Source organism: Leuresthes tenuis, unplaced genomic scaffold, assembly GCF_036924035.1.
Source record: "Leuresthes tenuis unplaced genomic scaffold, fLeuTen1.0.hap1 SCAF_22, whole genome shotgun sequence".
Lineage (NCBI taxonomy): Eukaryota > Metazoa > Chordata > Actinopteri > Atheriniformes > Atherinopsidae > Leuresthes > Leuresthes tenuis.
This window is the reverse complement of record NW_027325376.1, coordinates 2,041,571-2,054,158: the sequence shown is the minus strand read 5'-3', so window position 1 is coordinate 2,054,158 and position 12,588 is coordinate 2,041,571. Positions and strand designations below refer to the sequence as shown.

Sequence of the window (12,588 nt, the reverse complement as noted above, 5' to 3'; positions counted from 1 at the left end):
AATCACCTAATTCGGATGTGGTGACATCACCGATGACATCACTGCACTTTGGATTCCACAACTTCCAGCAAACATTGGATTTTTAACACATTTCCACATGATTTTCTGTTATTTTTTCCTTTTTTATCCTTTTCTGAATGTATGAACACAACTATGAACAAAACTGCTCCAACTTTGGAATCTTTTTCATGTTTTTTGGTCTTTTTATCCACATAAAAGCCACAGAAAATCAGTAAAATTAATGTCAGTGTTCATATCTGTTAGTTTAATTTGTTCTCAGAGTCCAGAAATCTTCAGTCAGGAAGAGGAATAACAGCTCAGTGGGCTCATCAAAGTGTCTGATCCCCCCCCCGGTACTTCATCAGCATTCAGACCCCCCCGAGCCCCATCTACCTCCACCTCCAGCAGCTCTCGGGTTTGTCTTCTGCAACATGCAACCAGTCGCTGCTCAGGACTGCTGGAGGCTGAAAGACGTCAAACAAGAGGAAAAACAACACAAAACAAGAAGCTGCTCGAGTTTCACTTTGTTGACCAAGTAAAAAAGCAGAAATATGACACAGTTGACGACAGGAGTCCAGGCTTCAGGTCGATGACCCTTAAAATTCAGTCGTTTTCAGCAGCAAACTGCAGCCTGATCTCCTGAAAAGGAGGAAACGCTCCACACCAAGTTATTACAATGCTTCTGTGTCATTTTAAGCTACATATTTAAAGCTTTTGCCCTTATTTCTACCACTTCACAGTAGTTACGCTGGAATGTGTGATAGCAGGAGACCCTCCATCATGTAGCCGAACCATGTGAACGGCGTAAAATGAGGTGTTAGAAGCTTAAAATGTGTATAAAATGCACTGGAGCAGCAACACGCTGCTGTAAACATGTTAGACTCCCAGCTGGTGTTTAACTGGTGTTTTAGGGATGTTTTAGGGATGAATAACCAGAACCAGAGACAATGGAAATGTGTGTTTGAGTCACTGTTGACAGAAGAAATGCAGATTCTGAATTAGCACATTTTCTTTTGAATGTACATTAAACACCAGCTGGTATTATTAGCACTAAACGCAGTATTTTCACTCTTTTATCATTAAACTGTTTAAATTTGAGGACTTATTTCATTATTCTTGATCATTAATCCAGATTGATTTGAACTTTTTTAAAGATAAACGTCTTTGTTCAAACGGTTTCTGAGGCGAGATCCTGTTTTTATTCATTTATTTAATCATTCAAATTGTTTTAATTGATATAAATTTGTCATCTTAAATGGCATTTTGTCAGGCCCTGGATTTATTTTAATCCAGAGCCTCCTTCGGGTCCTAATTTGATCAGGATACAGACTCTTTTTTTACCGTTTTCTTTTCTTTGAGTTATTATTTCGACTAATTACAACATTCAGAATCTGTTGTTTTGAGTCTCTTTCACTGGTTTTTGGCTCTTTCTTGTCATTTAGACTCTAAAAGTTTATTTGCATCAGACATGTCTTTGTGTTGTTGCTTTATTTTCCTTTTAAAAGATAATAAAGACTGGAAAGTATTAGCATATCTCAGTGTGTAAAGGCAGCAGGCCTGAGCTGGACACCCGTGACCTCTGACCCCCTCAGACGGCGCTGCATCAAGAACCGTCATTCATCACCAGCTGATAGAAGCGCATGGACAAGGGATTACTGTGGAAACCTTTGTCGAGCTCTACAAAACAGAGTTAAACTCACAAACACCACTTCAAACTTCAGACAAAATATGCTCAGTCAGTCTATAAATACGCTGCGATCCTTTTTGTTCAGTCGAACTTCGGGAGGCAAAGCGACAAAGAGAAGCCTCACAATGTGTGCGAGAACCGCACAAAAAGAGAAAAATGGAGGCCAAAAGAAGCACAAAGAGGGAAGAAAAATGACGAATGGGATGCGATTTATCTCCTTTTATCGGCTGTGACAGCGCGGCAGAGAGACTTTTAACCTCCCAACGCACGAGAACCAGCCATCCACCGAGTAAATATCAGAGAAAGATTCATTCAGATGTCTAGTTTTAGTTTTCAGACAACTTTCAAACGTATCGGCCTATGGACCATGTGGGTACACCACAGGTGGAGAAGCACTGTGCAGCTCCTGGGTGACTTCTTCCAGTCCACTTCCTGCACTGTGGCAGTGATATTTTATCAGTAATGACCTCAGGTATAAACGGTTATGCCACAGCTTGTTCTCAACTGATGCATCAGTCAGCCCATGATGATGGGCAGCTGTAGCTCAGAAAGGCTCAGGGTTTCCCTTCAGTCAGAGGGTTGATCCTCCCCCAGTCTACATGTCGAAGCACGACAGCTGTGAGTTCCTCAGGAATCAGACAGCGTTTGCTTCAAGTTAAGATGCTTGATTTTGTATTTGGGGGTCAAATCTTCACCATTAACTGTTTTCCATGTTTATCTAATTATTAAATGGTCAAATAGATACAACAGAGGCGGGTGTTGGTGGTGATCCTCACCTCTAACTTCTTATATCCACAATGCCATGTCTCAGCTTCACTCTTTACAAAATCCATCCTTCACCCTCAATGATACTTGAAATTCAGTCATTTTCAGCAGCAGACTAAACGTCCGATCTCATTTGGCGTGTTATTACGAAGTTTTTTGTACTTTTATGTGTCATTTTAAGCTACATATTTAAAGGAAATGACATCTTGATTTTGTATTTGGGGGCCAAATCTTCACCATTAACTATTTTCCATGTTTATCTAATTATTAAATGGTCAAATGGATACAACAGAGGCAGGTGTTGGTGGTGATCCTCACCTCTAACTTCTTATATCCACAATGCCATGTCTCAGCTTCACTCTTTACAAAATCCATCCTCCACCCTCAATGATACTTGAAATTCAGTCGTTTTCAGCAGCAGACTAAAGTCCGATCTCATTTGGCGTGTTATTACGAAGTTTTTTGTACTTTTATGTGTCATTTTAAGCTATAAATTTCAAGGAAATGACGTCTTGATTATGTATTTGGGGGCCAAATCTTCACCATTAACTGTTTTCCATGTTTATCTAATTATTAAATGGTCAAATGGATACAAAGGAGGCGGGTGTTGGTGGTGATCCTCACCTCTACCTTCTTATATCCACAATGCCATGTCTCAGCTTCACTCTTTTACAAAATCCATCCTCCACCCTCAATGATACTTGAAATTCAGTCATTTTCAGCAGCAGACTACAGTCCGATCTCATTTGGCGTGTTATTAGGAAGTTTTTTGTACTTTTATGTGTCATTTTAAGCTATAAATTTCAAGGAAATTACATCTTGATTATGTATTTGGGGGTAAAATCTTCACCATTAACTGTTTTCCATGTTTATCTAATTATTAAATGGTCAAATGGATACAACAGAGGCGGGTGTTGGTGGTGATCCTCACCTCTACCTTCTTATATCCACAATGCCATGTCTCAGCTTCACTCTTTACAAAATCCATCCTCCACCCTCAATGATACTTGAAATTCAGTCGTTTTCAGCAGCAGACTAAACGTCCGATCTCATTTGGCGTGTTATTACGAAGTTTTTTGTACTTTTATGTGTCATTTTAAGCTATATATTTCAAGAAAATGACGTCTTGATTATGTATTTGGGGGCCAAATCTTCACCATTAACTGTTTTCCATGTTTATCTAATTATTAAATGGTCAAATGGATACAACAGAGGCGGGTGTTGGTGGTGATCCTCACCTCTACCTTCTTATATCCACAATGCCATGTCTCAGCTTCACTCTTTACAAAATCCATCCTCCACCCTCAATGATACTTGAAATTCAGTCGCTTTCAGCAGCAGACTACAGTCCGATCGCATTTGGCGTGTTATTACGAAGGTTTTTGTACTTTTATGTGTCATTTTAAGCTATATATTTCAAGGAAATGACGTCTTGATTATGTATTTGGGGGCCAAATATTCACCATTAACTGTTTTCCATGTTTATCTAATTATTAAATGGTCAAATAGATACAACAGAGGCGGGTGTTGGTGGTGATCCTCACCTCTACCTTCTTATATCCACAATGCCATGTCTCAGCTTCACTCTTTACAAAATCCATCCTCCACCCTCAATGATACTTGAAATTCAGTCGTTTTCAGCAGCAGACTACAGTCCGATCTCATTTGGCGTGTTATTACAAAGTTTTTTGTACTTTTATGTGTCATTTTAAGCCATATAATTCAAGGAAATGACGTCTTGATTATGTATTTGGGGGCCAAATATTCACCATTAACTGTTTTCCATGTTTATCTAATTATTAAATGGTCAAATAGATACAAAGGGGCGGGTGTTGGTGGTGATCCTCACCTCTACCTTCTTATATCCACAATGCCATGTCTCAGCTTCACTCTTTACAAAATCCATCCTCCACCCTCAATGATACTTGAAATTCAGTCATTTTCAGCAGCAGACGACAGTCCGATCTCATTTGGCGTGTTATTACGAAGTTTTTTGTACTTTTATGTGTCATTTTAAGCTACATATTTAAAGGAAATGACATCTTGATTATGTATTTGGGGGTAAAATCTTAACCATTAACTCTTTTCCATGTTTATCTAATTATTAAATGGTCAAATGGATACAACAGAGGCAGGTGTTGGTGGTGATCCTCACCTCTACCTTCTTATATCCACAATGCCATGTCTCAGCTTCACTCTTGACAAAATCCATCCTCCACCCTCAATGATACTTGAAATTCAGTCGTTTTCAGCAGCAGACGACAGTCCGATCGCATTTGGCGTGTTATTACAAAGTTTTTTGTACTTTTATGTGTCATTTTAAGCCATATAATTCAAGGAAATTACGTCTTGATTATGTATTTGGGGGCCAAATCTTCACCATTGACTCTTTTCCATGTTTATCTAATTATTAAATGGTCAAATGGATACAAAGGAGGCAGGTGTTGGTGGTGATCCTCACCTCTACCTTCTTATATCCACAATGCCATGTCTCAGCTTCACTCTTTACAAAATCCATCCTCCACCCTCAATGATACTTGAAATTCAGTCATTTTCAGCAGCAGACTACAGTCCGATCTCATTTGGCGTGTTATTACCAAGTTTTTTGTACTTTTATGTGTCATTTTAAGCTATAAATTTCAAGAAAATGACGTCTTGATTATGTATTTGGGGGTAAAATCGTCACCATTAACTGTTTTCCATGTTTATCTAATTATTAAATGGTCAAACAGATACAACAGAGGCGGGTGTTGGTGGTGATCCTCACCTCTACCTTCTTATATCCACAATGCCATGTCTCAGCTTCACTCTTTACAAAATCCATCCTCCACCCTCAATGATACTTGAAATTCAGTCATTTTCAGCAGCAGACTAAAGTCTGATCTCATTTGGCGTGTTATTACGAAGTTTTTTGTACTTTTATGTGTCATTTTAAGCCATATAATTCAAGGAAATTACGTCTTGATTATGTATTTGGGGGCCAAATCTTCACCATTGACTCTTTTCCATGTTTATCTAATTATTAAATGGTCAAATGGATACAAAGGAGGCGGGTGTTGGTGGTGATCCTCACCTCTTTACCAGGTGCACCCTACTCCCATCTCCTCCCTTAACAGATGACAAACTACCAGCAGACCAACTTTATGTAAGAGTTAATTCATCAGACCAGTCCACATTCTGCCACTGGTCCATTGTAGGCGCTTTCAGCCATGAAAGGAATTCACCGTGTGAATTCTGACCGATCTGCAGCGATGCAGCTAAGTCTTTGTTAGCCAAAACCATCAGAATCCATGAACCTGCCACCAGCTGTCCCAGCTCGGACCTCTTTTGGTGGATACAGACTGCTGTAGACAACACTCAACCAAACCTGCTGTTTAGGAGCTCCTCTGTGAAGTTGAAAGGCTTCTTCAGTTCTTAACTAGTTGGATGGACTATCGGTTTATAAGTTGTAGCGGTCGTTAGCATCTGGCTGGTGGTTACGGTCACATGCCACTGAACTACCTGACCAGTGTGTGGGTGGTTAAAGTCGTTATCACCCGTTTACCTGTTTGAAAGAGCACATTTTGGTCTCAGGATCCAGGTGTGAATGGTTGGAAACTGCCTGGAGAGGAGAGACAACGCTGCTTTGTAGGTGCAGGGAAGGTGACACCCGAGACCACCTCCTCTGTTCAAAGATGGTTTTCCCAGTTTAATATAGATGGTTTCTTTGACTCCTCTCTCAAACCATCGGTCTTCTCTGTCCTCAGTGTTCCTCCTCTTTAAGATGTAGGTGAGCTGCTGAGTCTTGAGCTGAGGAGCCAACTCTGACTTCTTCTGTGGTTTTTCCTCCTGCAGTTTGAACATCTTTCAGAACAACTTTTTCCTCTTAAATTAGGATCAGAAAACGGCTAAAACCTCCATAACATTTTCACATTTTAACCAACAACAAAGTGCTGTTTTTGCACAAAAGAAGTGAGGAACAGAAACAGCATTTTGAGCTCTTGAGTCAGATTTTTCCAGCTAATTTCTAATCTTCATAATGAAAACATCATAAAACACTAAAAACAGATTAAAATCGTCCCTTTTTTGAGCCAAATGTGGAACGAAAACAAGCTGCTGCCAAGAAAAGGAAACTAAGAACAGAGAGTTTGGGAATAAAAATATGTTTAATCTCTTCAGTTTAATATCTACAAAAATCACTTCAATACAGAAAGTTTAAATTAATCTAGAAAACATCCGAAGAATCAAAGCACACTTACAGTTACAGAATAACCTGATAAATTTGAAGCTAAACACTCAGTTTAGAGCAAAGTTGTGTTAATAAAATCTGTGCTGTGACACAAAACGCTCACATGGCTCCACAGAAAGGCTTTGTGGTGGTTTCAGGCTGATTAAAGCGCAGCAATAAGGACACGGCGGCGGCAGATTAGATCAACGGTTCTCAGGTGTTCCTCAGGGCTCAATCATCGGACCTTTAATTTTCCACCTAAAGCTACTTCATCCATCTCAGATCCTGACAATACGTACGATCTGTGTTACTCATGATGAAAATGAAAGATTACATTTCAGAAACTAGTAGGAAACTCAACATGAAGACGGCTCTGAAACATCCCAACAGCATTTCTCTGCTGGTAAACGTGTCCAGTACCCAAATCTCCAGAAAAAGACCAGAAACACGAATGCAGCAGCGACTCGACGGATTAACATGAAGTCCTGCTCAGATGTGGACGTTTTAAATACTATTTTTCTGCTGGAGTTGGTTTTAGGAGATGAATTTAAAGGTTTAATCCAATGATCCAATGATATGTTCATGTATTTTTCCAATGAAACGTTTCCTCTTCGGTTGTTAAAAAGAGAAGAAACCTTCAGCTGAGTCGAGTTTGAGCCTAAAAAAAAAAAAAGAAACGAGATCTGATCAATTCAAACAGGTTTAAAAAGGTTTTCATCCAGTGTTTGGGTTGATTTTAGGGAATGAGTTGAACTAACTTTCTGTTTTCTAGTTAAAATACTTTAAACTATGTTCAGAAAACATTTAGTTCTTCATGAGTTTGGAGTTTTTTCGCTTTCCAGCAACATTATGAAACTTTTCCGGGGTACAAAGACCAGAAACTACAGTTAAAGGGGTTTAATTTTTGGGAAGGAGTCAGCTGAAGTGGGTCATCTGGAACCAGAACTCACTGGGAGGAATTCTATATCCCATCTGACCGCAGAGGAGCTGGAGAGGGATGTCTGGGTTTCCCTCCTGGAGCTGTTGGTTCTGAGACTCGACCTCAAATAAGAGGAAGATGATGGACGGATGGATGGATGGATGGATGGAAAGGGGATGGATGGATGGATGATGGAAAGGGGAAGGATGGATGGATGGATGGACGGATGGATGGATGGATGGACAGAGGGAAGGATGGATGGATGGATGGATGGATGGATGGACAGAGGGAAGGATGGATGGATGGATGGACAGAGGGAAGGATGGATGGATGGACAGAGGGAAGGATGGATGGATGGATGGATGGATGGATGGATGGATGGACGGATGGATGGACAGAGGGAAGGACAGAGGGAAGGACGGATGGATGGATGGATGGATGGATGGATGGATGGATGGACAGAAGGAAAGATGGACGGATGGATGGATGGATGGATGGATGGACGGATGGATGGATGGACAGAGGGAAGGATGGATGGATGGACGGATGGATGGATGGATGGATGGATGGATGGATGGACAGAGGGAAGGATGGATGGACAGAGGGAAGGATGGATGGATGGACGGATGGATGGATGGATGGATGGATGGACAGAGGGAAAGATGGACGGATGGATGGATGGATGGATGGATGGACGGATGGATGGATGGACAGAGGGAAGGATGGATGGATGGACGGATGGATGGATGGATGGATGGATGGATGGATGGACAGAGGGAAGGATGGATGGACAGAGGGAAGGATGGATGGAAGGATGGATGGATGGATGGATGGATGGATGGACAGAAGGAAAGATGGACGGATGGATGGATGGATGGATGGATGGACGGATGGATGGATGGACAGAGGGAAGGATGGATGGATGGACGGATGGATGGATGGATGGATGGATGGATGGATGGACAGAGGGAAGGATGGATGGACAGAGGGAAGGATGGATGGAAGGATGGATGGATGGATGGATGGAAGGATAGAATCAGTTTTTCTTTAGTTTTGAAGAAGTAAGTTTGGAACTGGATCAAGAAACAACAATAAAACAAATTGTCTGCAGGCGTCCGAATCCCAATAATCTTCCCAATAATCTTCCCAATAATCTTCCCAATAATCTTCCCAATAATCCCTTTTCGGTCGATTCTGTCGAGCTGACCCAGATACCGACTGTGGGAAAGTCTAACATGACAAAACAAAGCAGAAAACAACAAAAAGATGCCAGAAAAGAATCAGAAGCAGCTTTGAACGTCTGGTTATTTCCTCAGAGGGAAGATGAAGCACAGATGTGGATCCAGAGTTCATCGGGCTGGGAGCAGATTTCTTTCATTTTGGGTTTTTATGTGGATGTAAAGCTTTCATTTCCACACCTCGCTGTGTTGTTCTGTAACCCTCAGATCTGAACTTTTCCCGTGCTGCTCTGCTCTTAATTCATGCCTGAAAGACTCTATTCTGGTTTTATTGTGCTCCAAAGTCTCAGGACCGGCGTTTATTTACCGTCTCAGACAGCCAGCCGAAGGCGGCTTCGTGTTCAGGAAAAGCTTCAAGCGTTTCACATTTTCTGCGTTCAGGTCTGAGAGAAACAGTAGCTGAAGAATAAAAGCTCACGCCAGGAGGAAAAAAAGCCAAGAAAGAAAGGAGGTGCAGCAGCGATTCAGAGGGTTCGATGGCATCTGAGCCTGTTTGTAATTATGACTGAAAGCCTGAAGGTCACGTGGGGTCGCGGCGAGGCGAGGCAGCCGGCGCTGCTGGTCAGACACGAGGTCAAGGAGCGGCTGGCTCCTCTCATATCTGACTGGAGCGTCTCGAAGCCAAAGCACTGATTTTATCCTCTGAGGGAACCCAAAACAACTGCCCGGTCCTGGGGAGGTCAGAGGTCGCGAAGCCTGCTGCTTTACTCACATTATCAGAGACGATGTCAAACAGTCGGCTCTCAGAAGAGCTCCACAGAGACGCGTTTTTACCTTTTCGGGTTCAATTCGGAGACATTTGGCAGCTTTTCATGTCACACAGCCATCAGGAGTCTGTGGTTCTGTTTGGTTCTGAGCACTTTAAGGACTTCGAAAGATTCACTGATAATAATCTGCAGTTTATTTCTGAACTATTTCAAAACAAAAGTCTTAAACTGTCCCTCAGTTCTTCCTGTTTCCCTCCAATGATCCAGACTTTCTGAAACCTTTAAAGTGTCCTGATCAACAGTTCTGCAGCTTTCTGAAACCTTTAAAGTGTCCTGATCAACAGTTCTGCAGCTTTCTGAAGGAGTTTCAGAGTTTTTCTTTGGACATTTTCCGCTTTTTCCCTAATTTTCAGTCCTTGTTCCTGAACATTTTCAGTGTTTTTTCTTTGTTCAGCCACTTAACTCTGAGCTATGAAGCATTCAGGCAGAAAAAAGGCTCCTAACTCAAGGGATGAACCAGTGTTGTGTCGACACAGAACAGACAACTTAGCAAAGAAGCCATTTTAAACTGGATCTTTAGGCTCTTTGTCACAAAGACACATCATTTGTTCCCATTTCTTTAGCTGCATCTATGAAAAACAGCAAAGAAAACACAGTTTGACAGACAGAAAATAGGATTTCTGCAGCAACAAGGTGATTCCCAAAGAGCTATTAGCTGAAAACTTGGCATATCTCAGCATGGTGTGCAGTGTGTCCTTAAAACATTTGAGGAAACTGGACAAGTGGAGGACAAAAGAAGAAGAGTCAGGCCTAAAAAACGGAGCACTTCAGACCTGCTTTCAACACATCGACTTCAAAGAGACTGGTGGCCTCACCCATCTCCTGCTTTCACCTCCTCTGTCACCAGCCGACATCATTTTCTCGTGTCCTTTGTGTCTTTCATCGATTCTTTCTTCAGATAAGCAGATTATTGGGCTCTGCTGCTCCTCTCCTTGCTTCCTGCGTCTGTTTGACTTTGATGAGAACTTTCAGTGCGAATCGCTCCCAGATGTGTCCCGTCGGGCTGCCATGAATCTCCCTGCAGACGCCGGTTTGAAGCGTTAATAAAGTGCATTGTGATTATACTGATGACGGCTTAAGAGCTGAAATGCATGTTTTTGTCCCACAACGAAGACGCCTTTTGATCAGATCTGAGGGCTCTGCGGTCCCATAATGAATGCAGCATGGGGTGTTTAAGGTCTGAGGCTCCACTTTCAGACAGTCTGATTCACTGCTATGAAGCTGTTGTTTACTCTGTTCTTTTGATGATCTGTTTCAGAAACGCTGCCAATTGTCTATGATCTATGGAGCCTAAAACGCTCACTTTGGCCTGAAAGAAGCGGAACCATGAGAACATTTACTGAGGTTTAATTTCAGCTGAAAACAAGAAGGAAACAGCCTGCTTCAGTTGAGTTTCCTGGAAGTTTTCCTTTGATTTCTACTGTGGAAAAAAAGACTTAAATCTGCACCAAATCTCATAACCTTATCAATTTATGCCCCGCAGGTCTCTAAAGATTCAACTCATGGATGTGATTTCAAGCCGTGACGTGTCCCTTTGTGTTTCTGTTGAGGTAAAGTGTCTCACGTCCCCTTCGTGCCTCCTCCTGGACGCTCAGTCCACCAGTGATTTGAGGTCAGGCAGCCCTCTCAGTGTCAGGTCCAGCAGCATCTGTCCGTAAGCTTTACCCTGAAGAAAAGACAAAACACAAAGATCTGTGTGAGTTTACAAGATGTGTTGGAATTCCCCGCTTTACGAGGAGTGTGGATCAGCACGCTGGGAGCGCCTCTTTGATGTTTTGGAGGTTCCAGCGAGGTGGGAAAGGAAACTTTACAGGGGCGTTAGAGAATGGAGGCTTTGAGAAGCCTTTGTTCTCTGCACTGCAGCATGCTGAAGGTAAAAGATGCTTCAAACACATTTGCACCAATCAGCACCTCTCTGCAGTCAGAAGCTTCTTCTTCTTCCATCTCTGAGCTTCGTCACGTTTAACTTGACATGAGACGATGACTTAAAGTGTCAAACTGAACTGTTACAGAAGTTTAGAACAGAGACAGACGGCGTTTGAGCTCCCTGAGCCGTCTGTGTTGGACAGAACTCTGAAGGGTTTTATTGGACTTACAGAAACATGCAAAGGTTATTTTCACCTCTTCTGAGGAAACTCGGACTGTTCGAATAGATGCTGGATCTCTTCTCCCTTCAACAAAACCACATGAAACCACACTTTTCTTTTCTCTTCTGACCTGAACGTCTCATGTGGGGAACGACACAGCTGCACAGCTGCAGAGCTGCAGAGCTGCAGAGATGCACAGCTGCAGAGATGTAGAGCTGCAGAGATGCAGAGCTACACAGCTGCAGAGATGCAGAGCTGCAGAGATGCAGAGCTGCAGAGCTGCAGAGATGCAGAGCTGCACAGCTACAGAGATGCAGAGCTACACAGCTGCAGAGCTGCACAGCTGCAGAGCTACACAGCTGCAGAGCTGCACAGCTGCAGAGCTACACAGCTGCACAGCTGCAGAGCTGCACAGCTGCAGAGATGCACAGCTGCAGAGATGCAGAGCTGCAGAGCTGTAGAGCTACACAGCTGCAGAGATGCAGAGCTGCACAGCTGCAGAGATGCAGAGCTACACAGCTGCAGAGCTGCACAGCTGCAGAGCTACACAGCTGCAGAGCTGCACAGCTGCAGAGCTACACAGCTGCACAGCTGCAGAGCTGCACAGCTGCAGAGCTACACAGCTGCAGAGCTACACAGCTGCAGAGCTGCAGAGATGCAGAGCTACACAGCTGCAGAGCTGCAGAGATGCACAGCTGCAGAGATGCAGAGCTACACAGCTGCAGAGCTACACAGCTGCAGAGCTACACAGCTGCACAGCTGCAGAGATGCAGAGCTGCACAGCTGCAGAGATGCAGAGATGCACAGCTGCAGAGATGCACAGCTGCAGAGATGCACAGCTGCAGAGATGCAGAGCTACACAGCTGCAGAGCTACACAGCTGCAGAGATGCAGAGCTGCAGAGCTGCAGAGCTGCACA

The 12,588-nt window shown here is 42.9% G+C and overlaps 1 protein-coding gene across 3 annotated transcripts in view; it reads right to left on the bottom strand.

The window, feature by feature from the left end:
- Window positions 1–8,621: 8,621 nt before the first annotated feature.
- The window catches only part of lratb.1 (lecithin retinol acyltransferase b, tandem duplicate 1), a 30,472-nt gene continuing 26,505 nt past the window's right edge, over window positions 8,622–12,588 (bottom strand). For 2 of the 3 annotated variants that reach the window (XM_072376389.1, XM_072376388.1), the window contains one exon: window positions 8,622–11,249. In XM_072376389.1, the coding sequence (XP_072232490.1) occupies window positions 11,216–11,249 (34 nt within the window). In that variant the 3' untranslated portion in view covers window positions 8,622–11,215. The remainder of the gene's footprint in view (window positions 11,250–12,588) is intronic. The other variant, XR_011909798.1, reaches the window with a different exon arrangement.